At 42.2% G+C, this 25,061-nt stretch overlaps 1 protein-coding gene across 7 annotated transcripts in view; it reads left to right on the top strand.

Annotated features, from left to right (window-relative positions):
* obscnb (obscurin, cytoskeletal calmodulin and titin-interacting RhoGEF b) overlaps positions 1 to 25,061 on the top strand; it is a 129,745-nt gene that overhangs the window by 17,750 nt on the left and 86,934 nt on the right. For all 7 annotated transcript variants that reach the window (XM_035428903.1, XM_035428902.1, XM_035428900.1 and 4 more), the window contains exons 9-28: positions 221 to 496; positions 2,764 to 3,039; positions 10,591 to 10,866; positions 11,516 to 11,791; positions 12,448 to 12,723; positions 13,412 to 13,687; positions 14,346 to 14,621; positions 15,351 to 15,626; positions 16,077 to 16,349; positions 17,080 to 17,346; positions 18,194 to 18,463; positions 19,217 to 19,483; positions 19,719 to 19,985; positions 20,538 to 20,650; positions 21,069 to 21,222; positions 21,494 to 21,655; positions 22,126 to 22,230; positions 23,231 to 23,497; positions 23,838 to 24,107; positions 24,705 to 24,971. In XM_035428903.1, coding sequence (XP_035284794.1) covers positions 221 to 496; positions 2,764 to 3,039; positions 10,591 to 10,866; positions 11,516 to 11,791; positions 12,448 to 12,723; positions 13,412 to 13,687; positions 14,346 to 14,621; positions 15,351 to 15,626; positions 16,077 to 16,349; positions 17,080 to 17,346; positions 18,194 to 18,463; positions 19,217 to 19,483; positions 19,719 to 19,985; positions 20,538 to 20,650; positions 21,069 to 21,222; positions 21,494 to 21,655; positions 22,126 to 22,230; positions 23,231 to 23,497; positions 23,838 to 24,107; positions 24,705 to 24,971 — 4,890 coding nt within the window. The remainder of the gene's footprint in view (positions 1 to 220; positions 497 to 2,763; positions 3,040 to 10,590; positions 10,867 to 11,515; positions 11,792 to 12,447; positions 12,724 to 13,411; positions 13,688 to 14,345; positions 14,622 to 15,350; positions 15,627 to 16,076; positions 16,350 to 17,079; positions 17,347 to 18,193; positions 18,464 to 19,216; positions 19,484 to 19,718; positions 19,986 to 20,537; positions 20,651 to 21,068; positions 21,223 to 21,493; positions 21,656 to 22,125; positions 22,231 to 23,230; positions 23,498 to 23,837; positions 24,108 to 24,704; positions 24,972 to 25,061) is intronic.

Below are 25,061 nucleotides of genomic sequence, written 5' to 3'. Positions count from 1 at the left end.
ACACACAAACAAACATACACATGCGTGTGCACGTGCACGCACACATACATGCACCTAGACACAAACGCACACATACACATTCGCAGACACACAAACAAAGACACATTCAAATACACAAGCATACACGGACAAGCACACACACACACACGCACAATGGTTTGGAAACGGTGGTGGTACAATGGCAGTGTCATTAACGCGGTGTCATGTGTTTGCCCATCAGAGGATCCAAGCAAGTTAGTGAACAAGCTCAAGGGCGGCAGCACGGTTAAATCCCAGCTCATGGGGGATCTGGAGCTGAGCTGTGAGGTGCCGTCTGCTGCCAGTGTAGTGGTGTGGAAGAAGGATCAGGTGGAGTTGAAGGAGGACCAGAGAACCACCTTCATATCGCAGGGAACAATGCGCAAGCTTCGAATAAAGCGCATCAAGCAGGAGGATGAGGGCTTGTACACCTGCGAGTCCACAGGGGACAAAATGACATTCCGCGTCAAGGTTAAGGGTGAGCGCAACACAGCATGCAGGCTAAGGAGCAGGGCGCATCAAGGCCCCTCCTAGTCTGCAAGCAAAGGGCACTCCAAATATGGCCCTGGGTCCAAATGTGTCTAGTGGGCTAGAGCCATGCCTACTGGTTGAGTGGGCACACACCTGGGTTGTGTTGGCAGATTAGCCAAGTGCTTTAAAGTGTGCTAACTCTCCACGGTGAAAGTTGAGAATGGGAACCCGCACGCTGAGAGAGAGAGAACAAGTCAGAGAAAATCAAGTAGAAGAGGACTGAGCTTAAAAGCTGTGGAGCTGAAGAAACAGAAAGCTCATATCTTTTGCTCTGTTTTGTTTGTTTTGTCTCAATGTTTTACTTCATTGTTTGTACCCAGAACCTGTGAGAGGGGGAGATTAAGATTTTTTGTTTATTTGTGTAATGAATTCACATTCATGCACTCTCTCTATCTCTAATTGCCGGTGAAAACCGGAGTTGCGGATCTCCCTGTGTCCAGCATTTCTCTCCCTCCCAGGGATGACACCCTGTGTGTGACAGTAACATGTGGGGATGTGTACCTGACAATAGAACCTTTTATACACTTTCAATAATTTTACATTTGCAGTTCTTTTAAGGCAATAAATGTAACACACAGAGTAGCAGTTCCTTTTGCAGTTTTTCAGGAAAACAAAACCTGGCTTAAAGCCAAACAAACATGCAATCACTGACTTATGGACCTCACTTGACCTGATTTTTAATGCACATTTAGGCCGATTTTGGACTGATTTTTCCCTTTTTCAACTCTCGACATTTCATAGTTTAGTCTTTATTATCAACACATGCTAGTGTTATGTGTATTGATATTTGCATAATTATTGTGCTGATTTTATACTGTGAGCTCCGTAATGCTTGGGACAAAGATTTTTTTTTTCTTGATTTGGCTCTTTACTTCAGAATTTTAAATTTGTGGTCAAACAATTCAGATGTGGTTAAAGTGCAGATTCTTCTTTTTTTAAATGGTATTTTTATGCATTTTGGTTTCACTATGTAGAAACTACAGCACTTTGTATACATAGATCCCCCATTTCAGGGCTGCGTAACGTTTGGGAAAAGTGGCTTCATAGATGTGTCTTATTAGTCAGGTGTGTTCAATGGCTTCCTTAGTGCTGGTATAAGAGCACTTTCAGTGTCTTGTCTTGATTCTTGTGTGTGATTGCATTTGGAGTCTGTCATTGTCTTTTGTCAAAATGAGAACCAGAGTTGTGAAAATGAAAGTCAAGGAAGCCATTATTTGGCTGCAGAATTAGAAGAAAACAGTCAGAGACATAAGCCAAACCTTAGGCTTACCAAAATCAACCGTTTGGAACATCATTAAGACGAAAGAAGAGTGCATTGGTGAGCGCAGTAATGGGCCTGGTAGACCAAGGAAGACCTTTATGTTATAGCCAATAGGAACTGCCAAAGATCCAAAGCACACTCCCTCATCTGTGGTGGGGGTGTTATGGTTTGGACATGTATGTCTGCCACTGATGCTGGTTCACTTGTCTTCAGTGATGATGCAACAGCTGATAGCAGCAGCAGCAGCAGCAGCAGCAGAATTAATTCAGTGAATGAAGTGTGCTTGAAGCTTATCCATTCAAGGTCAACTGCATGCCTCAAAACTCATTTGTACTTTATCCTACTGCAAGACGATGATCCCAAACATGCTGCTTAAGCAACAAAGGAGTTTTACAAAGCTAAAAACTAGAATTCTTGACAGGTGAAGTATCCCAATCTGTTTCCCTTTGCACATGTGGTTCATATGCTGAAAACTTAAGGCAACTAGCCCCTGAAACAAGCAGGAGCTGAAGATGGGTGCAGTACAGGCCTGGCCAGCATCACCAGAGAAGATACCCAGCACCTGGTGATGTCTATGGGTCACATTAGACAGTTATTGCATTCAAAGGACATGCAATTAAGTATTTAAAATGACCTCTTCATTTACATAAAATTAATATGTACCAAACATTATGGTGCCCAGAAATGTGGCAAATGTATAAAATGTGTTGCTAATTTATTCATAATAAAACCAAAGTGAATTAAAGCTGAGCAAGTGTCTTTTAATCGCATGCTTTATTACAAATCTGAAATTGTGGAGTACAGAGCCTAATCAAGACTGCAGATGAAAATTAGCTGAAGCTAGTAGTAAGCTATGTTCACTATTGTACATTGTCCCTTACATGTAAAATAAAATAAATAACTGCATGGGTTATTGAAATGAGCTTGCTAACACATTTCCTTTTGTCTTCTAGAATCGCAAGCAATGCTTACGAAGAAGGCGATGACAAAGACTGAGTTCTCCTCCTCTTGTGGAGAGACTGTGGTCTTGTCCTGTGAAGTGAATCAGGCTAATGCTCAGGGGAAGTGGCTCAGGATGGGACAGGAAGTGAAGATAGGTGCAGACTCTATAGTTGAAGCCAAAGGAACAACCAGAAAGCTGATTCTGAAAAACACAAAGGCTGGGGATGCTGGCGCGTACTCGTATAAACTCCCTGACGATGAGATATCATTCAATGTGAACATCAAAGGTAAGAGAAATAAGTTGTCATACATTCTTTTCAAACAATCAGTGTTAATGTTCAGGCATCTATTCAGGCAAGTATTTATAGAATACATTTCTGCAGTAAAATGGGAGAAATTTCTTAAATAGTGTAATGGACAATTTTTTGTTCCACAGATTTCATGTTATGTAGTGCTCAGAAATTAGATAAATCATACAGATCTAATACTTTTTTTTCTAATAATACTTTTCTGCATATTTTTCCATTGTATTTTAATCCAAAGCAATATTTGTCCTGTTCTATTTGTATTGTTTCAAAGAGTTTCCGTGTCTCCTGTTAAATCTTTATTGTGCATGCTCTTAATGTTGCTTTCTGCTCTGTATTTTAAGAATACAGTAGACATTGTGTGTTCATGATAGTAATGTTTGTACAATGTGTACCATAGCCTCTGTCTGTCCCTCCACTGTTTGAGTCAGTTTGTTCTGGATGTGAAAGTCTGCTAAGTCTCCCGTACCACCCCATTTTGGTGCAATCCAGAGCAGTGTTTGTTGTTACGGTGTTGGGAAACTGAAGTGCTCAGAACTGCAGGTTTGTGTTGATGTACCTGCCCGTTCCACCATTCTCCTCTCAGAAACCAAGGCTGTGTTTGCAAACAAGGAGTCTGTACAGAAGGAGGTAAAAGCCATTCTGTCTGAGAAAGCTACTCTGAGCTGTGAGGTGTCCGACACTCAGACCGAGGTGAAATGGTACAAGGAGGGAAAACTGCTGAGCTCAAGCAGGAAGATCCATGTGGAGTCAAAGGGCAAGAGCCGCCAGCTGGTGTTTGACAGCGTGGAGAAGAAGGATGCTGGGGAGTACACCTGTGAGGCTGGAGCAGAGAAGCTGGTCTTTAAGATTCAGGTGGAAGGTAGGGAGGGACTCTCTGCTTTCTACCCCTGCTTGGCCTCCCTTTGGCTTCAATCTTTGGAGATGCTGTCACTGTCTGTCTGCTTCAATATTTGTGCAACAGAGAAGCTGGTCTTTAAGATTCAGGTGGAAGGTAGGGAGGGTCTGTCTGTTGTCTGCCCCTGGTTACTCTGCTTTTGGCTTCAGTTTTTGGTATATATGTGCTCCTGTCTGTCAGCTTCGATATTTATACATCTTTTCTGTGTTCATGGAAAAAAATTGGGATTCTCACTCTGAGGTCCCATGTCTGTTGGTGTTTTCAGGCAAAGAGGATTCATGTTTGTCGATCTGTCCATGCTTGATCTCCTTTTGGCTTCATTTCATCTCCATCTGTCTGCTGCAGTGCATGTTTTTGGTGCAGTTTTTCCTCAAAAGGAAACTACAATTTGGTACTTTATTAATTACTGTATCTCTAGCAGAACAATAATTTCACAAATATTTAGTAATTGTTGATAATTACTACCTGGAGTGTGCAATCATCAAAAAAGTAAAAAACGAAAAACAAAAAAGAAATACAATGAAGTTTATTAGTTTATTTTATATTCCTCAACTTTCCATACTTTCCATTGTTTGTGCAGCTCATGCCACACGTTTCAGCTATTGTGGTCATCACCATCTGTCTCCAAAAGTTTGTCAGAAAAGCCGTTTAATTTATGAAAAATTTTGAATGCTGCAAAATCTGATGTGGCTGACTTTAGGAGTCCTTGAGGCAAATTTCGAGTTTGAGGAGAGGGGCTTATGTAAGAAAATTTCTGGCTTTCAGTGAAATCTTACAGCCTTTGTGATAAGTTGTCTCGAAATGTAATTTCTGAGGCATAGCAAAACTTCACATGAGCTGCCATGTTCATTTGTTGTAGAATTTGAATCTTGTTTTCGCAAATCAGGAGTTGTTTTGGCAACGGAAATGTTTTGGTTTTGATTTCTGTTTATAATGAACGTGTCATATTGGTTGAGACCTCAGCATGTCCGCTTGCCTGTCCAGTCAAGAGCAGTATCTCCATTTGTGGTGTTGGGAAACTGAAGTGCTCAGAACTGCAGGTTTGTGTTGATGTACCTGCCCGTTCCATCGCTCTGCCCTCAGAACCCCAGGCCATTTTTGCAAACAAGGAGTCTGTACAGAAGGAGGTAAAAGCCATTCTGTCTGAGAAAGCCGCTCTGAGTTGTGAGGTGTCCGACACTCAGACTGAGGTGAAATGGTACAAGGAGGGCAAACTGCTGAGCTCAAGCAGGAAGATCCATGTGGAGTCGAAGGCCAAGAGCCGCCAGCTGGTGTTTGACAGCGTGGAGAAGAAGGATGCTGGGGAGTACACCTGTGAGGCTGGAGCAGAGAAGCTGGTCTTTAAGATTCAGGTGGAAGGTAGGGAGGGACTCTCTGCTGTCTACCCCTGCTTGGCCTCCCTTTGGCTTCAATCTTTGGAGGTGCTGTCTCTGTCTGTCTGCTTCAATATTCATGGAACGTTTCTGTGTTCCTCGAAGAGAAATTGGAATTCTCACACTGAGGTCCCTTGTCTGCAGATATGTTCAGCTAGGGTGATTTTTGTGTTTGTATGTCTGTTCGTGCTTGATCTCCTTTTTGCTTGATTTCGTTTTTAATGTCTGCTGCAGTGTTTATATGGGCTACTGTTTTTCCTTTAAAGGAAACTGTTGATTTACACTTTTTAAATTACTGTAGCTCTACTAGAACTATCATATCACACAAAGTTTTATAATTGCGTATGGTTACTACCTGGAGTGTGCATTCATCAAAAACGTTTAAAAAGAATAGAGTGAATTTTAAAGTTTATTTTACATTCTTACAACTTTATGTACTTTCCAGTGGTTTTGCAGCTCATATCATACTTATTTATGTTTCAACAACTGTGGTTATCATCGTCTGTCTCTAGAAATTTGTATGACAAGTTTTTTGCATCTGGAAAATTCACGATGGCAAAAAAAATCTAATGTGGCCGACTAGGCGTCCTTGAAGCAAATTTGTACCTCATGAAGAGAAGGATATGTGTACAAAATTTTTAATTTTGAGCCTCTTGGTCAAGTCATATAGACTTCATGATAAGTTGTCTTGCAATCTAATTTCTGTAGCATAGCAGATAAGCAGATGAGATGTCTTGTTGATTTGTGGTAGAATTTGTGACATCATTTTACTTGTGATGTTGGGAAACTGAAGTGCTCAGAACTGCAGGTTTGTGTTGATGTACCTGCCCGTTCCACCATTCTCCTCTCAGAAACCAAGGCTGTGTTTGCTAACAAGGAGTCTGTACAGAAGGATGTAAAAGCCATTCTGTCTGAGAAAGCTACTCTGAGTTGTGAGGTGTCCGACACTCAGACTGAGGTGAAATGGTACAAGGAGGGAAAACTGCTGAGCTCAAGCAGGAAGATCCATGTGGAGTCAAAGGGCAAGAGCCGCCAGCTGGTGTTTGACAGCGTGGAGAAGAAGGATGCTGGGGAGTACACCTGTGAGGCTGGAGCAGAGAAGCTGGTCTTTAAGATTCAGGTGGAAGGTAGGGAGGGACTCTCTGCTTTCTACCCCTGCTTGGCCTCCCTTTGGCTTCAATCTTTGGAGATGCTGTCACTGTCTGTCTGCTTCAATATTTGTGCAACAGAGAAGCTGGTCTTTAAGATTCAGGTGGAAGGTAGGGAGGGTCTGTCTGTTGTCTGCCCCTGGTTACTCTGCTTTTGGCTTCAGTTTTTGGTATATATGTGTTCCTGTCTGTCAGCTTCAATATTTATACACCTTTTCTGTGTTCGTGGAAAAAAATTGGGATTCTCACTCTGAGGTCCCATGTCTGTTGGTGTTTTCAGGCAAAGAGGATTCATGTTTGTTGATCTGTCCGTGCTTGATCTCCTTTTGGCTTCATTTCATCTCCATCTGTCTGCTGCAGTGTATATTTTTGGTGCAGTTTTTCCTCAAAAGGAAACTACAATTTGGTACTTTATTAATTACTGTATCTCTAGCAGAACAATAATTTCACAAATATTTAGTAATTGTTGATAATTACTACCTGGAGTGTGCAATCATCAAAAAAGCAAAAAAAACAAAAAAAAAACAAAAAAAAAAAACACATACAATGAAGTTTATTAGTTTATTTTATATTCCTGCAGCTTTCCATACTGTCTATTGTTTGTGCAGCTCATGCCACACGTTTCAGCTATTGTGGTCATCACCCTCTGTCTCCAAAAGTTTGTTGGAAAAGCCGTTTAATTTATGAAAAATTTTAAATGCTGCAAAATCTGATGTGGCTGACCTTAGGAGTCCTTGAGGCAAATTTCGAGTTTGAGGAAAGGGTCCTATGTAAGAAAATTCTGGCTTTCAGTGAAATCTTATCGCCTTTGTGATAAGTTGTCTCGAAATGTAATTTCTGAGGTGTAGCAAAGCTTCACATGAACTGCCATGTTCATTTGTTGCCGAATTTGAAATCTTGTTTTCGCAAATCAGAAGTTTTTTGGGCAACGAAAATGTTTTGGTTTTGATTTCTGATTATAATGAACGTGTCATATTGGTTGAGACCTCAGCATGTCCGCTTGCCTGTCCAGTCAAGAGCAGTATCTCCATTTGTGATGTTGGGAAAGTGAAGTGCTCAGAACTGCAGGTTTTGTGTTGATGTACCTGCCCGTTCCATCGCTCTGCCCTCAGAACCCCAGGCCATTTTTGCAAACAAGGGTTCTGTACAGAAGGAAGTAAAAGCCATTCTGTCTGAGAAAGCTGCTCTGAGTTGTGAGGTATCCGACACTCAGACTGAGTTGAAATGGTACAAGGAGGGCAAACTGCTGAGCTCAAGCAGGAAGATCCATGTGGAGTCAAAGGGGAAGAGCCGCCAGCTGGTGTTTGACAGCGTGGAGAAGAAGGATGCTGGGGAGTACACCTGTGAGGCTGGAGCAGAGAAGCTGGTCTTTAAGATTCAGCTGGAAGGTAGGGAGGCACTCTCTGCTATCTACCCCTGCTTGGCCTCCCTTTGGCTTCAATCTTTGGTGATGCTGTCCCTGTCTGTCTGCTTCAATATTTGTGCAACAGAGAAGCTGGTCTTTAAGATTCAGGTGGAAGGTAGGGAGGGTCTGTCTGCTGTCTGCCCCTGGTTACTCTGCTTTTGGCTTCAGTTTATGGTATATATGTGTTCCTGTCTGTCAGCTTCAATATTTATACATCTTTTCTGTGTTTATGGAAAAAAATTGGGATTCTCACTCTGAGGTCCCATGTCTGTTGGTGTTTTCAGGCAAAGAGGATTCATGTTTGTCGATCTGTCCGTGCTTGATCTCCATTTGGCTTCATTTCATCTCCATCTGTCTGCTGCAGTGTATATTTGTGGTGCAGTTTTTCCTCAAAAGGAAACTACTATTTGGTACTTTATTAATTACTGTATCTCTAGCAGAACAATAATTTCACAAATATTAGTAATTGTTGATAATTACTATCTGGAATGTGCAATCATCAATAAAGTAAAAAAACAAATACAGTGAAATTCTTAATTTATTTTATATTCCTCAACTTTCCATACTTTCCATTGTTTGTGCAGCTCATGCCACAGGTTTCAGCTATCGTAATCATCACCTTTTGTCTGAAAAAGTTTGTTGGAGAAGCCGTTTAATTCATGAAAAAATTTAAATGCTGCAAAATCTGATGTGGCTGACTTTAGGAGTCCTTGAGGCAAATTTTGAGTTCATGAGGAGAGGGTCCTATGTAAGAAAATTTGTGACTCTCACTGAAATATTATCGCCTTTGTGATAAGTTGTCTCGAAATGTAATTTCTGAGGCGTAGCAAAGCTTCACATGAGCTGCCATGTTCATTTGTTGTAGAATTTGAAATCTTGCTTTCGCAAATCAGAAGTTGTTTGGGCAATGAAAATGTTTTGGTTTTGATTTCTGTTTATAATGAACGTGTCATATTGGTTGAGACCTCAGCATGTCCGCTTGCCTGTCCAGTCAAGAGCAGTATCTCCATTTGTGATGTTGGGAAAGTGAAGTGCTCAGAACTGCAGGTTTGTGTTGATGTACCTGCTCGTTCCATCGCTCTGCCCTCAGAACCCCAGGCCATTTTTTCAAACAAGGGTTCTGTACAGAAGGAGGTAAAAGCCATTCTGTCTGAGAAAGCCACTCTGAGTTGTGAGGTGTCCGACACTCAGACTGAGGTGAAATGGTACAAGGAGGGAAAACTGCTGACCTCAAGCAGGAAGATCCACGTGGAGTCAAAGGGCAAGAGCCGCCAGCTGGTGTTTGACAGCATGGAGAAGAAGGATGCTGGGGAGTACACCTGTGAGGCTGGAGCAGAGAAGCTGGTCTTTAAGATTCAGGTGGAAGGTAGGGGGGGACTCTCTGCTGTCTGCATCTGGTTGCTCTGCTTTTGGATTCAGTCTTTGGTATATACGTGCTCTTGTCTGTCTGTCTTCAATGTCTATGCCTTGTTTCTGTGTTCCTGGAAAGAAATTGAGATTCTCACACTGAAGTCCCATGTCTCCACACATTTTCAGCTGGGGAGGATTATGTTCGTCAGTCTGTCCATGCTTGGTCTTTTTTGTCTCCATCTGTCCGCTGCAGTGTTTCTATGGGCTACTGTTTTTTGCAAAAGGAAACTTCAATTTTATTCTTCCTTTCTTACTGTTGCTTTACTTGAGCAATAATATTACACCACTTTCGTAATTGGTTATAATGACTCTGGTGTCTGCTATAATAAAATTTTTTTAAACAATTAATAATAGAGTGAATTTCGTTACTTCATTTTACATTCTTGCAACATTTTATAATTCCCAGTGTGTGTGCAGGTCATACCTTACTAATTTATGTCTCATTTATTGTGGTTATTGTTGTCTATCTAAAGAAGTTTGTAGAAGAAGCATTTTAAGGATTTTTGAAAAATTCTAAATAAAAAAAATCCAATGTGGCTGACTTTAGGGGTGCTTGAGGCAAATTTGTACCTTATGAGGAGAAGGACCTAGGAACTAGATTTTGTTACTCTCGGTCAAATCATATAGTCTTCATGATAAGTTGTCTTGAAATGCCATTTTTGTAGTACAGCATATGAGCAGATAAAGTGCCTGGTTAATTTGTTGAAGAATTTGGATTTTCATTTTAATAAATCCAAAATGGTTCTGTCAAATAAAAGCTGTCCCTTGTTTCAACGTTCAGTATGTCTTGGAATGTTAACACGATACTCCATTTTAATGTGCAAACAATTTTATCTTATTGTATACATGACATATTAAAAAAAGCGTATGAGCCAGGCAGGATCAAGTGTTCATGAAGACCAAGGTGTAATAGAGATCAATGATTCTGTTAGAGATGACTGCAGCATTCCCTCTATTAGACATTATTCCTGTTGAAAGGTTTCCATACCACCCTTTTGATGTATCTTAATTTCTTTTTGCGCTCATATTTATTTTCTTTTTAATCTCAGTATAGTATTTTGAAATATATTTTAATCATAGTTGAATCAGTGCAGTGTTTATAGTACAATCTCTTCAACATTTTAGTTTTGGTTTTGGTTTCTGTTTGTTATGAATGGGTAAAATATTGGTTGTGACTTCAGTACATCTACGTGCCTCTCCAGTCAAGAGAAGTATCTCCTGTTGCGATGTTGGTAAACTCAGGTGCAAAGAACTGCCTGTTTGTGTTGATGTACCTGCCCTTTCTACCTCTCCCCTCAGAACCCCAGGCTGTTTTTGCAAACAAGGAGTCTGTACAGAAGGAGGTAAAAGTCATTCTTTCTGAGAAAGCCACTCTGAGCTGTGAGTTGTCCGACTCTCAGACTGAGGTGAAATGGTACAAGGAGGGAAAACTGCTGAGCTCAAGCAGGAAGATCCATGTGGAGTCAAAGGGCAAGAGCCGCCAGCTGGTGTTTGACAGCGTGGAGAAGAAGGATGCTGGGGAGTACACCTGTGAGGCTGGAGCAGAGAAGCTGGTCTTTAAGATTCAGGTGGAAGGTAGGGAGGGTCTCTCTGCTGTCTGCCTCTGGTTGGTTTTCCTTTAGAGGGGAAATTTTATGGGAACATTTTGTAAGGAATCTTTTTTTTTGCTGTGGAGGTATAGCATTTTGCTGTGTCATCCAAAAAATGTATTTAAAATGGCCAAATACAGTGTTGATATCATCTTATCTATTAAATTGTGAGATAGCTATGCCCTATCTTAATAGTTTTCTTTCTAGTATTTAGCTTGACAATCCAGGACCAGAACATTGAAGCTTCTTTAGGAAGAGAGGGTGCGGGAGGGTATTTGGTAGGACTTCAAGTGGATTTGGTCAAATATGTAATGTCTGTATTTATTCCGAAAAGAGCTGATGTGAGCTCAGGGTTTTGATGCTGCCCCGTAATACGACCGCTGTTTCAACTAAGTAACTAATCATGGTCTTTTTTCAAGGCCTTGATGTAAGTATCATCAGATGCATTAGTGCTGGGCTGAAGCAAAAACCAGTACCCACATTAGCCCTTTTTGGATAAGAATGCCCCCCCCCCCCATGTTTGTCCAGTCCAATGTAATGTCTTTTGTTCTGTGTGGTGATTTTGGGAAACTGGACTGCGTCAGTGTGAAGGCTTGCACTGATGTACCTGCCCACTCCACAACTTTTCCCCTCAGAACCCCAGGCTGTTTTTGCAAACAAGGAGTCTTTGCAGAAGGAGGTAAAAGCCGTTCTGTCTGAGAAAGCTACTCTGAGTTGTGAGATGTCCGACACTCAGACTGAGGTGAAATGGTACAAGGAGGGCAAACTGCTGAGCTCAAGCAGGAAGATCCATGTGGAGTCAAAGGGCAAGAGCCGCCAGCTGGTGTTTGACAGCGTGGAGAAGAAGGATGCTGGGGAGTACACCTGTGAGGCTGGAGCAGAGAAGCTGGTCTTTAAGATTCAGGTGGAAGGTAGGGAGGGATTCTCTGCTGTCTACCCCTGGATGGTTTTCCTTTAGAGGGGAAATTTTATGGGAACATTTAGTAAGGATTCTTTTTTGCTGTGGAGGTATGGCATTTTACTCATCATAATCTTATCTATTAAATTGTGAGATAGCTATGTCCTATTTTAATAGTTTTCTTTCTAAGTATTTAGCTTGACAATCTAGGACCAGAACATTGAAACTTCATTAGGAAGAAAGGGTCCGGGAGGGTATTTGGTAGGACTTGGAAGCTGGGCCCCTGGTCTTGGGAAAGCCAGGTTGTTCAAGAAAATGAATTTGGTAAAATATTTATTATCTGTATTTCTTCCAAAAAGTACTGATGTTGGTTCAGGTTTTTGCTGCTGCCCAGTAATACGACCCCTGATTCAACTAAGTAACTGATCACGGTCTACTATATCATGGTCAAGACCTTGATATAGTATCATCAGATGTCTTAGTGCTGGGCTGAAACATAAAATAGTACCCACATCAGCCCTTTTTGAATAAGATTGGACCCCCCCCGCCCATGTTTGTCCAGTCCAGTGTAATGTCTTTTGTTGTGTGTGGTGATTTTGGGAAACTGGACTGCGTCGGTATGAAGCCTTTCACCTATGTACCTGCCCACTCCACAACTTTTCCCCTCAGAACCCCAGGCTGTTTTTGCAAACAAGGAGTCTGTGCAGAAGGAGGTAAAAGCCATTCTGTCTGAGAAAGCCACTCTGAGCTGTGAGATGTCCGACACTCAGACTGAGGTGAAATGGTACAAGGAGGGAAAACTGCTGAGCTCAAGCAGGAAGATCCATGTGGAGTCAAAGGGGAAGAGCCGCCAGCTGGTGTTTGACAGCGTGGAGAAGAAGGATGCTGGGGAGTACACCTGTGAGGCTGGAGCAGAGAAGCTGGTCTTTAAGATTCAGGTGGAAGGTAGGGAGGGACTCTCTGCTGTCTGCCTCTGGTTGGTTTTCCTTTAGAGGGGACATTTTATGGGAAAATTTAGTAAGGATTCTTTTTTTGCCTTGGAGGTGTGGCATTTTACTCTGTCATGCAAAGAAGTATTTGAAATGGCCAAATACAGTGTTGATATAATCTTATCTATTAAATTGTGAGATAGCTGTGCCCTGTCTTAATAGTTTTCTTTTTAGTATTTAGCTTGACAATCTTGGACCAGAACATTGAAGCTTCATTGGGAAGAGAGGGGTCAGGGAGAGTATTTGGTAGGATTTGGAAGCTGGGCCCCTGGTCTTGGGAAAGCCAGGTTGTTCAAGGAAGTGGATTTGGCCAAATATTTAATGCCTGTATTTTTTCAGAAAAGAGGTGATGTTAGTTCAGGTTTTTGCTGCTGCTTAGTAATACGACCCCTGATTCAACTAAGTAACTAATCATGATCTTTTTTCAAGACCTTGATGTAAGTATCATCAGATGCATTAGTGCTGGGCTGAAACAAAAACCAGTACCCACATTAGCCCTTTTCGGATAAGAAGGCCCCCCCCCCCATGTTTGTCCAGTCCAGTGTAATGTCTTTTGTTGTGTGTGGTGATTTTGGGAAACTGGACTGCGTCGGTATGAAGCCTTTCACCTATGTACCTGCCCACTCCACAACTTTCCCCCTCAGAATCCAAGGCTGCATTTGCAAACAAGGAGTCTGTACAGAGGGAGGTAAAAGCCATTCTGTCTGAGAAAGCCACTCTGAGCTGTGAGATGTCCGACACTCAGACTGAGGTGAAATGGTACAAGGACAGAAAACTGCTGAGCTCAAGCAGGAAGATCCATGTGGAGTCGAAGGCCAAGAGCCGCCAGCTGGTGTTTGACAGCGTGGAGAAGAAGGATGCTGGGGAGTACACCTGTGAGGCTGGAGCAGAGAAGCTGGTCTTTAAGATTCAGGTGGAAGGTAGGGAGGGACTCTCTGCTGTCTACCCCTGGATGGTTTTCCTTTAGAGGGGAAATTTTATGGGAACATTTAGTAAGGATTCTTTTTTGCTGTGGAGGTATGGCATTTTACTCGTCATAATCTTATCTATTAAATTGTGAGATAGCTATGTCCTATTTTAATAGTTTTCTTTCTAAGTATTTAGCTTGACAATCTAGGACCAGAACATTGAAGCTTCATTAGGAAGAAAGGGTGCGGGAGGGTATTTGGTAGGACTTGGAAGCTGGGCCCCTGGTCTTGGGAAAGCCAGGTTGTTCAAGAAAATGAATTTGGTAAAATATTTATTGTCTGTATTTCTTCCAAAAAGTACTGATGTTGGTTCAGGTTTTTGCTGCTGCCCAGTAATACGACCCCTGATTCAACTAAGTAACTGATCATGGTCTACTATATCATGGTCAAGACCTTGATATAGTATCATCAGATGTCTTAGTGCTGGGCTGAAACATAAACCAGTACCCACATCAGCCCTTTTTGAATAAGATTGGACGCCCCCCCCCCCCATGTTTGTCCAGTCCAGTGTAATGTCTTTTGTTGTGTGTGGTGATTTTGGGAAACTGGACTGCGTCAGTGTGAAGGCTTGCACTGATGTACCTGCCCACTCCACAACTTTTCCCCTCAGAACCCCAGGCTGTTTTTGCAAACAAGGAGTCTGTGCAGAAGGAGGTAAAAGCCATTCTGTCTGAGAAAGCCACTCTGAGCTGTGAGATGTCCGACACTCAGACTGAGGTGAAATGGTACAAGGACGGAAAACTGCTGAGCTCAAGCAGGAAGATCCATGTGGAGTCGAAGGCCAAGAGCTGCCAGCTGGTGTTTGACAGCGTGGAGAAGAAGGATGCTGGGGAGTATACCTGTGAGGCTGGAGCAGAGAAGCTGGTCTTTAAGATTCAGGTGGAAGGTAGGGAGGGTCTCTCTGCTGTCTGCCTCTGGTTGGTTTTCCTTTGGCTTCAGTCTTTGGAGTTGCTTTTTCAGTAGGTCTGTTGCAGTGTCAATATGGTTTATTCTGGTCTTTGAAGAGAATCTGGTATTCTCACACATCTGCAGTGGCTTTCAGTCTGTTGTCACTTGTTATGTTTGGCTATAGAGCTTCATATTTTTCATTTCTTTTCATTTTCTCCATCGGTCTGTTTCATTGTTCATATGGAAAATTACTTTCCTTGACGCGCAAGTTATTTACAATGAATAATCTTTTCATTATGGTCAAAGCTGTCAGATTGTTGTTCGAAGGATAGTCTGTTTTCATCATAATACTGTCCTAGTCAGTTGGGTATGGATTGACTCAGGCTTTCTGAGGCTCCAGCACCTCCCCATGTCTGTCCAGTCTCGAGCAGTGGCTTTTGCATGTTGCATAGATGGAAAGTCCTGGGGTCAGAAAATAAAAGTCCTGCCGTGTGTTTCTTCCACCCATGAACCTAGACAGCTGATTTCATTAATTAGTTCTACCTCCTGGTTGAAGAATTGTGCTTATTAGCAAATCCAGGTGATTGGTACAAAACATTATGGAGGACTTTTACTTTCTATACCTGGATTTTCTGCCTCTGGTGTATTGTCATATTTGGAAACTGCACTGCACTAATCTGAAGGTTTGCACTGATGTACCTGTTCACTCTACAACTTTTCCCCTCAGAATCCAAGGCTGCATTTGCAAACAAGGAGTCTGTACAGAAGGAGGTAAAAGCTATTCTCTCCGAGAAAGCTACTCTGAGCTGTGAGTTGTCCGACTCTCAGACTGAGGTGAAATGGTACAAGGAGGGCAAACTGCTGAGCTCAAGCAGGAAGATCCATGTGGAGTCAAAGGGCAAGAGCCGCCAGCTGGTGTTTGACAGCGTGGAGAAGAAGGATGCTGGGGAGTACACCTGTGAGGCTGGAGCAGAGAAGCTGGTCTTTAAGATTCAGGTGGAAGGTAGGGAGGGACTCTCTGCTATTAGCGCCTGGTTGCTCTGCGTTTGGCTAGTGCCTGTTTTTGCCTCCAACTGTCTTTTGCAAATTCATAATGACTGTTTTCCTTGAATTATATTTTCCACTTTCTTGTCTGTGCTCTGTTATATTGGAACAATATCAAAGCACTTTGGATCCAAAGTGCTTAAAGTGGCTTGGTCTTGCACATTCTTTCCACTTTCAAATTTGTTTTTATGCAGCTCATGTAACATTATATGTATGTAAGTATTTTGAAGTTGGAGTTATTGCCATTTGTATTGTCTATTTTTTTTCCTGGAAGAGGAACTTTTTTTTGTACTCTGCTTCCAGTTTTAGACCCTGTTTGGATGACCGGGCAATCCATCATGTTGTTATTCACTTGGATTGTCACCACTAATTGGAGATGCGTACAATGTTTTTGTGTCCTTCCGTTCAGAATCCAGTAAGTTCCAGAAGAAGTCTGCCATGCAGGACACAGTGATGGTTCAGGAGAGTGAGAATATTATCTTGGCCGCAGAGCTGGTGTCAGAGAGCACAGCAGTAAGGTGGTTCAGGGACGGTGTGGAGCTGAAGGAGAACAATAAGTATGAGACAAAGAAGGAGGGTCTGTCTTGCACCTTAGTGGTGAAGTCTGCTGAAGTCAAAGACAGCGGCACCTACTCCTGCCAGACGGCTGACGACATGCTTGAATTCAAGGTTGAGGTCAAAGGTTAGATTACACATTGAAAATCTATTTGGATTAATTTTTGTGTGACTTATAAAGACAATTGGCGCCATTTTGAATGAGATCACAGTGGGTCAAAGTTGACATATGGCCCATCCTAATGTAGGTCAATGGGCTATTAACTATATCCAATAAAGGTCCATACATCTTTCTTTTTTGCCAAATTATAAACCACGGGTGAATTAATTTTGTGCCTTATTTAAGACAAACCATGTATTTGTATTAGTAAAATTACATATTCATAATGTCAATGAAAACAGGTTTGCTTTGCTAATGAGCTACATTAGCTGCTTTGCAATTTGGCTACTGCATAGACTTTGGAAGAACTGCTGAAACTAGCACTACCATTATTTTGCTATGACTGAGCACAGCTCTGGTTTTCCTATATGGCTGCATTACAAAGTTAGCATTTTTATTTATTGTCGTACATGTGTGTCATTTTGGGCTAGCCTGTAAAGCGCGCGCGCGCGCACACACACACACACACACCAAAACACACAAACACACACCTGCACGCATGCATGCATGCAAGTGCACACACACACGCAAACACACACACACACACACACAAACACACAAACACACACCTGCACGCAAACATGCATGCAAGTGCACACACACACGCACACACACAACTATTACATATATTGCCAAGCCCCAGTCTGATTTGTAATTCAATGTAAATCTAGGCTGATTGTTCGGTTGTACCTCCCAGAGCCTCCCTTGAAGTTTTCTGTGAAGCTGGAGCCAGTAACTGCAGAGCTGGGTGGCACCCTGACTCTGACCTGCGAGCTGAACCGGGCCAAAGGGGACGTGCTGTGGCGCCGCAATGGCACTGAGGTCAAGCCCAGCCTCAAGTACCGCATCAGCACAGACGGTGCCAAGCGGGTCCTGACCGTGACAGGGGTGGCCAAGGAGGACGAGGGCGAGTACAGCTGCGAGTGCCTGAATGACAAGACCTCCGCCAAGGTCTCCACTAAAGGTGGGCGAGACAGTATTGCTGATGTTTTCATGTAGGATATGTAATACACTTACTGGAGGAGTGAGATACAATATAAACCCACCGGGAATGAGCTTTTGGCATGTTTACCTTGGAATGTTGGGTTATTATATGGTTAAACCTGGCATAATGCTAATGATATACTAATAATACTATTATTAATAATAATAATAATAATAATAATAATAATAATAATAATAATAATAATTAGAAGAATATTGCTTATCTATATTAAGATATATTGAGATGCTTATCTAACAGTAATAGGAACATTAACATATTTATGTTTTAATGTTGTCCATTTTATATTTAAAGCAGAAAAAATTATGTGTATTTGAGAATTAATTGTTTTTCGCATGATAAAACTTGTATGGAAGTTGGAATTTGGAAGTAGCATATGTAACGCTGCCTTTTCAAGCCTTGCATAAATAAGTCGTACTTTCCTTTGATAATAAACTGTCAAACTATAAAAGTAGACAAGAGGCATGCAGTCGAGATATTGCAAAAGAATACAGTGTGGGAAAGGCAACAGTGTTTGATATAAGGAAGGAGGAAATGCCAACCAAACAGCATAGTGGTTCTTAAAACTGGTGGTTCATGTCGCTTTCAAAATAAAATAAAAAAAGCAGTGTTCAGGATGGCTTTCATTTCCAGTGCCCTTGTATCATGTTCTACTCTGCAATTCTTACTCAGTAGCAACACCATTTTTATTCCTTTGCCTTGTAATAATCTTTTTGGTTTCTTTAAAGAACTAAAATATCAAAGCTATTGGATATTCATAACAAGAAATCACTCACTATAGGAATACTACCTGTTGACTGCATTTCAGCTCCTCGGGTTGTGAGGTTCACAGCCAAGCTTAATAATGTAGCAGCGGTGGAAGGGAAGGACGCTACCCTCAAGTGCAGTGTATCCCCAGCTGACGCAAAGGTGACGTGGCTCCGCAATGGCGTGGCCGTCACTGCTGGGCCCAAGTTCAAGATCGCACAGGACGGGGCCAACCACTCGCTCACCGTTACCTCGGTCAGCCTGGAGGACGCGGGGGAGATCACCGCTGACGCAGAGGGGAAAACTTCCAAAGCGAATCTACAAGTGCAGCGTGAGGATTGGCCCATTTCATATCCCCTTAATATCCCCTTTCACACATCCCTGTGGATCCTGTTCCACACCTCTTTTGTGCCTTGTCGTATTTTAAAAGTGTATTCTGCCTTTTTTCGCAGGGATTGGAGGTATAATATCTCCAAGATATAATGTTAACTGCAATGTCAACTTAAGATATGATTTTTTTTCCCACAGTGACAGTTATGAATTGCCTAACTGTCCATTTAACACAGAACGTAAACTTTAAAAGATAGAGCAGCATGTTTATTATTAATATATCATTTATATTTGGGAATTGGGGTTTGGGAATTGAGTACTGATAGAATTTGAAACATTGTTTACCATCCCCAAAACATGTTAAAACAGTATTTAGTAGTAAAAATGGACGTATCATCAGCAAATGATGTGAAAGCTCTTCTAATTTACTTTCTGTTGGGGAAAGGCTTATTGAAGGATGGAACGGGACCTAGTCTGCATTACTTTAGGCGTGACAGAACTTTTCACACAGGTCGCCAGTTGAATTGCCACTCATTTTTATAATGTTTGAAACCAAGGACAAAAGCCACCCTGATACCATAATGTGAATGCTATATTTTCCCTAAGATTAATAGGTGTTTTTATAAGGGATAGAGATGGCATAGAAAATCAGAAGGTTCCCTGTCCCTTGTTGTAGACTGTTGTGCAGGCCACTGACTTTGCACTCTATGGGTTACCGATTCACGTTGCTCCTGTGGGGAATGTGCCCTTGCAGAGGTGCCTGTGACATTCACCAAGAAGCTGGAGAACTGCACGGTGCAGGAGCAACAGGACGTGCGTCTGGAGGTGGAGCTCAGCAAGCCCTCCACCGAGGTCAAGTGGATGAAGAACAGCGTGGTGGTGCAGCCCGGTGGCAACATGGAGATCCTCATTGATGGGGCTCGGCAGACCCTCATCCTCAAAAAAGTCACCTTTGCCGACCGTGGGTACTATTCCTGTGAGACTCTGGATGACAAGACCCAGGCCAAACTTTCAGTGGAAAGTAAGTGCTATAGGCAACCGAAGGCTGTAGCACGTACATATTCCCCGATTGGAAAATCGTAAAGATTTTCTTCTGGCTCCTTATTGTGTGGGAGAACCATTATATCATAATGGTTCATTTGATAAGTCATTTGTCATGTCACACCAAACATTTGTGCCATGTGCCTGGTGTGACATGCTCACTATAAGACTGGACGAGGCTGTAATGTGCCTTCTGCTGGTTTCCTGTTTTGCAGTGAAGAAAATCCAGGTTGTGAAGGGGCTGCAGGAGGTGAAGGCCCATGAGAAGGACACGGTGACGTTCGAGGTGGAGTTGAATCACCCAGACGTTGAGGGGTCCTGGACCAAGGACGGAATCAAGCTGAAAGCAGGGTCAAGCTGCCGCATGACTGCCCTGGGCAAGAAGCACGCCCTCACCCTGTCCAGTCTCAAGATGGAGGACACGGGGATGATTGTTTTCCAGGCTGAAGGGGTGCGCACTTCTGGCAGACTCACTGTCACAGGTATCCTGCAGTTTTTTTGTTTCTGACTTTTATTTCTACCTTAGTAGACTAAATGCTACATGCAACAGTTTATGTATGGGGATACAAGTGCTGATTGCTGTGTGTTACTGAGATTAGAACATGTTTCAAATACAAACTGTAAACTTTCTGCAGAATTTGCAGTTGAATATATGAGTTATAAATACCATTCATGTTAATTTATTCAATTTTCAATTAATTTATTTTTGGACAAGCTGTAGAATGAGTTGTTTCTTATGACTAACCAATGTTGGCCTGTTATGAAAAAGAAAATTATTTGTGAGTAGCCAACTTTGGCATGTTAGGAAAAAATAATTACATTATTATTATTATATTATGTACAGCTTTGTGTATATTAAGAAAGAATCCTAATATGCACTCATTTACACTTGAGTTTTGGTGATATGTAACAAGGCTGGGAATTATTTGAAAGCCTCAGAGATGCCATGCATTGCATGTAACATTGTGCATGTGACACATGGCACTGTAAGGGTCAATTGAAGGACATGGCTTTGGTGGGTTGGATTTCCACAGAGCCTGCTGTGAAGTTCACCAAACATTTGGAGGATATCAATTCCCCAGAGAAGGAAAAGGTTACCTTTGAGTGTGAGGTTTCCCGTGCCAATGCAGAGGTCAAGTGGTTCAAGGTGGGCCACCCTGTCATTTCCTATAATCTATTTTCAGAAGGACTATTATTATTTCTCTCCTCATTAATTCAGTTAGATCTTCCTTTTAGTTACCTGGGAAACTTCATGATACATTGTGTATGCAGGGATACATTTCAAAAATATATTTACAACATTATTTAGGACATATATTTATAAAATATTGCTGACGTAATTTGAAACAGTTACTGCCCTTGGGGACAAGGAGTAATGTGAGTAACGTCAACAACAGTGAGCACAGTGCCTGACCACCTCAGAGTGGCACGAAAACAACTACCATGTTTTCTCTAAAACAAATAATTGATGAACATAAAATAACAATAAAATAAAATAATCAAATTTTAAATTTTTTAAAGTGCATGCCCATAACCAAGTGCACTGAAAAGTCCCTTGTGTTCAGGATGACGCTGAGCTGAAGCCAGGGAAGAAGCTCGGCATTCACTCACAAGGCCTCAAACGCAGCCTTCTGATCCACAAGTGTGCCTACGAGGACCAGGGACAGTACGTCTGCGATGCCACGGACGACAAGGCATCAGCCAAGCTCAACGTCCACGGTACTCCTCATACTTCATAGAGAGGACATTCTCTGATCTCAATTCACCACTTATTTCACAATCCTAATTATACGCAACATTACCAACCTCTGTACTAGCTTCTGTAATAATTTACATACTGCGTATATTAATCTTCGTCTGTATGTTTGTGTACGTTAAAGTTGAACGAGAAGCAAAGTTACCTATCTTATCATTAAAGCTGAACTGGGAAATGTAACATTCAGAAGTGATGTTAGTCAGCTATCTCTCTAACACTGTCTCTTGCACCCAGCACGAGACATTCAAATTGTGAAGAAGTTGGAGGATGTGGAGGTGATGGAGAAGGACAGCGCAGCCTTTGTGTGTGAGATCTCCCATGATGAGGTGGAGGGCCAGTGGCACAAGAACGACAGCAGACTCAAAGCTGGGGACAACATCAAGATGAGACAAGAGGGTGAGCTGGATGATCGTCATCAGTGGAGACCTATAGGGGTTGTTCATGAAAGATCCAATGAGCTCCGTGCGGGAAGTACCAGCCAGGCTTGCAAAATCTTGCTTTGTCTTTCTTGCAAAGTCTTGCTTTGTCTTTCTGCTTTTTAGAGTATTTCTCAGATGTTTTAAGTTGTTCAGGTAATTACCTCAAAGTCTTTTGAAATAGGCTACCATACATAACCTTTAAAATATTATGAATATTATGTTACTTGATGGCTGCAATCTATCAGAACTCTTTTTGAAAAACAAATAAATCAACAAAAGAAGTCTTCTTGATGTTTCGGGTTTGCACACACAGCCAATCAATACAGCATTTATATATTAATCAGAATGAAACATTAAAGCACTGTTCATTATTGATGATTTAGTAATTAACACAATTAATGCTTCATTATTATATTGGTTCTTTCTGTATTGTTTTCTGGATCACAGGTAGAACCTATGTCCTACTATTTAAGTCTGTGACGGTTGAAGATGCTGCTGAAATCAAATTCACAGCAGAAAAGGCTGAATCAACAGCTAAGCTGAAGGTTAAAGGTAACTGTAAACAATGTGTGTTTTTACCACAGCAAACATGGGAATATCAATTCAGCAGGGAAGTACAACACATCACAATATTTGAACACATGACACTGACATACGCAGCTATTAGTTTTAAAAACTTGGCTCTTCGTAACCTTTTGACTCATTCTGTCAAATCAGTTTCTCCTTTCCTGAATTCTTTGTGGTGGGCTTTAAAAACAACTTGTTTACTGCGATTCTAAACAAATGACCACATAATAAATTATTAAAAGCTATTAGACTACATTAATACACATTAACTGGCTAGCTAGCTACAGTAGCTACCTGGCTTATAGCTAATTATCTTGGAAACAAAGCACAAGCTAATGAGACAGTATGCCTTGCCCTGTTGAATGCATTCCTAGTTACTATGGTGTAGCTATTCTCAGTTGTAGAAGTTAGTGAGTGTAATGTAGAGTATTTATCTGGAAAGATCAGTCTTTTTGGCCAATTATGATGGTTTGTCCTTGGAAATTAATAAAGGGAAATAACCATAGGATTAGCACAGGCTATGCAGGTATAATTAAGTAAATTTGTGTTCTGTGTTTGTGTTTTAATTTGTAATTTGTGTTTTGAGAATGAAGCAGGCAAGGCTACTGAAACAAAGTATTTCAGCTTCTGAATACAGTATTCTTTTAAATAGCATGCAAAAATGCTCATCACATGCTTGCACTGTTGTTTAGAACTTATGTTTCAATGGGTTACTAAGTGCAGCAACCCTAAATGGCTGCTGGTAAGACACTTAATTTCATAAGTGAGCCACAGTACAGGATGAATGGTGATGAACCTGCTTTTGCATTGGTGGTCTCTTGTGTAGAAGTAGACTTGTAAGATGTACAGGGTTATAAGCTTATAGGTTGCACTGGGTGGCTTGCACTGGATGGCTTGCTATACAGCACACCGCGGTACTGCGGACCCCAGAGCTGACCTCAGTTGGGCTGGCGATCTATGCCACGCTACCTCGCTGTCTTTTCAGAGCTACCTGTGCGGATTGTCAAGAAGCTCCGGGACAAGATCGCCATGTACAAGCACCGTGGCCACCTGGAGTGCCAGGTGTCTCGCCCAAGTGCCAAGGTCAGGTGGTACAAGAACAAGAAGGAACTCAAACACAGTTCGAAGCATGAGATCACGAGCGACGGAATCTATAGGAAGCTCACCATCAACGATGTTGACTCCGCTGACGAGGACACCTACACCTGCGATGCTGGCGATGACAAGACCTCTTGCAAGCTGCTTGTGGAGGGTAAAGCAGGCATTTCTCTGTACAGGGTGGATGGGATAGCTTGGGTTGGGAACAGAGCTGTCCAGATAAAGGAGATCGCAAAAGGTAGCTAGGTATATGATTCCTGTGATCATTAAATTTGGGGTCTACTGACAATCTCAGCGGTACTCAATTTCATGCTTGAGTTGCAGGCTCAATCCAAATGAGAGCTCTCTCAAACTGAAAAAAAACAGGGCAAAAAAACTTAACAAGCACCTCTTCTGGGAATTCTGAACAATACGAGACTGTAGGTCCATCCATGAATTGGTCCCTGGTGTAGGAAGCAGGTTCTGTACTGACGCGCCCCCATTCCCCCTCGCAGAGCAAGCCATTAGCATTGTCCGACAGCTGAGCGCGGTGGAGGTTACGGAACCCGCCGCGGCACGCTTCGAGGTGGAGATCAGCATCGAGGCGGGAAAGCCGCCCAAGTGGACTCTGAGCGGAGAGCTACTGAAGACTGGCGCAGACGTGGAGATAGAACATGAGGGCACGGTGCACTCCCTGACCCTCAAGAAGACCAAGCCCGCGATGTCCGGCCCTGTGCAGTTTACGGCCGGGAAGAGCAAGTCTGTGGCCCAGCTCACTGTGAAAGGTTAGCAGCGCCCACTTCCCTGAGTGGGCAGAAAAATGTCCTTCTTTTTTCCACGGACAGCCATGGTTTCTTTTTTGGTATTGTCTGCTGAAAGGGCTGATTAAAATAGGGCATTAACATACCAGATTATCAAAACCAATGTTCCAACTCTGATCCCTTGACCTTGTTTAATGCAAATGGTCTCTCGGGGATGTCTCAGTTTCCTGTTTGATGAATTTGCAAGTGGGTTTGTGGACTACTAGTCTTATGCTAATTCATCTTGGAATGTCTGGTAGGACTAATTTAAATCCTTTGGCTAATTGGCGTAATCCTAATGTACAGGATGTATTGGATGTTTAGTCAGGGGGCCCATTGTAAAAAATAATGTGCTGTTCCTGGAAGTGATGTCACTGCCAGAGGAAGCTCAGTCTCCTGTGATAGGACCTTTGCTATATTGGCATAGCAGGTTCATATTCATTACATCCGTTATGTTACTTTGCAAGGTAAAAACACAACAAAATTTATTTTAGACTGTCATTATTGTCTCTTGAGTTTAGTCAGTTACTATAGGAGTCACTGTATAGTGACAACACCAGATGCCTTTTTGCTTCTATTCAGAGCGCCCTCTGGAGGTTGTACATCCACTCAAAGACACAACAGCCAAGGAGAAAGAGTCGGTTACTCTCAGCTGCAAGTTTTCTGCCCCACCAAAAGAGGTATGCTGGTTCAAAAGTCAAACGGCCCTGGAGAGCTCCAGCAAGTACAGCATGAAGCAGGACCAGAGCCGCATGGAGCTGACCATCCACAACTTGACTGGTGGGGATTCTGGGGAATACCGCTGTGTGGCTGGGGCCTCGGAGAGCAAGGCTACTCTCACTGTGAAAGGTATGGAACCCCCCTTTTTAAAAAGGGATCTACCTGGCCTACTCATTTGATTTAATACTATTTGTGTACATTGTGTAAAAAGCAGAAAAA

Source organism: Anguilla anguilla, chromosome 8, assembly GCF_013347855.1.
Source record: "Anguilla anguilla isolate fAngAng1 chromosome 8, fAngAng1.pri, whole genome shotgun sequence".
In the NCBI taxonomy this organism is placed as follows: Eukaryota; Metazoa; Chordata; class Actinopteri; order Anguilliformes; family Anguillidae; genus Anguilla; species Anguilla anguilla.
Note: the sequence above shows the minus strand (reverse complement) of the source record. Positions and strands in the feature narration are given on the sequence as shown.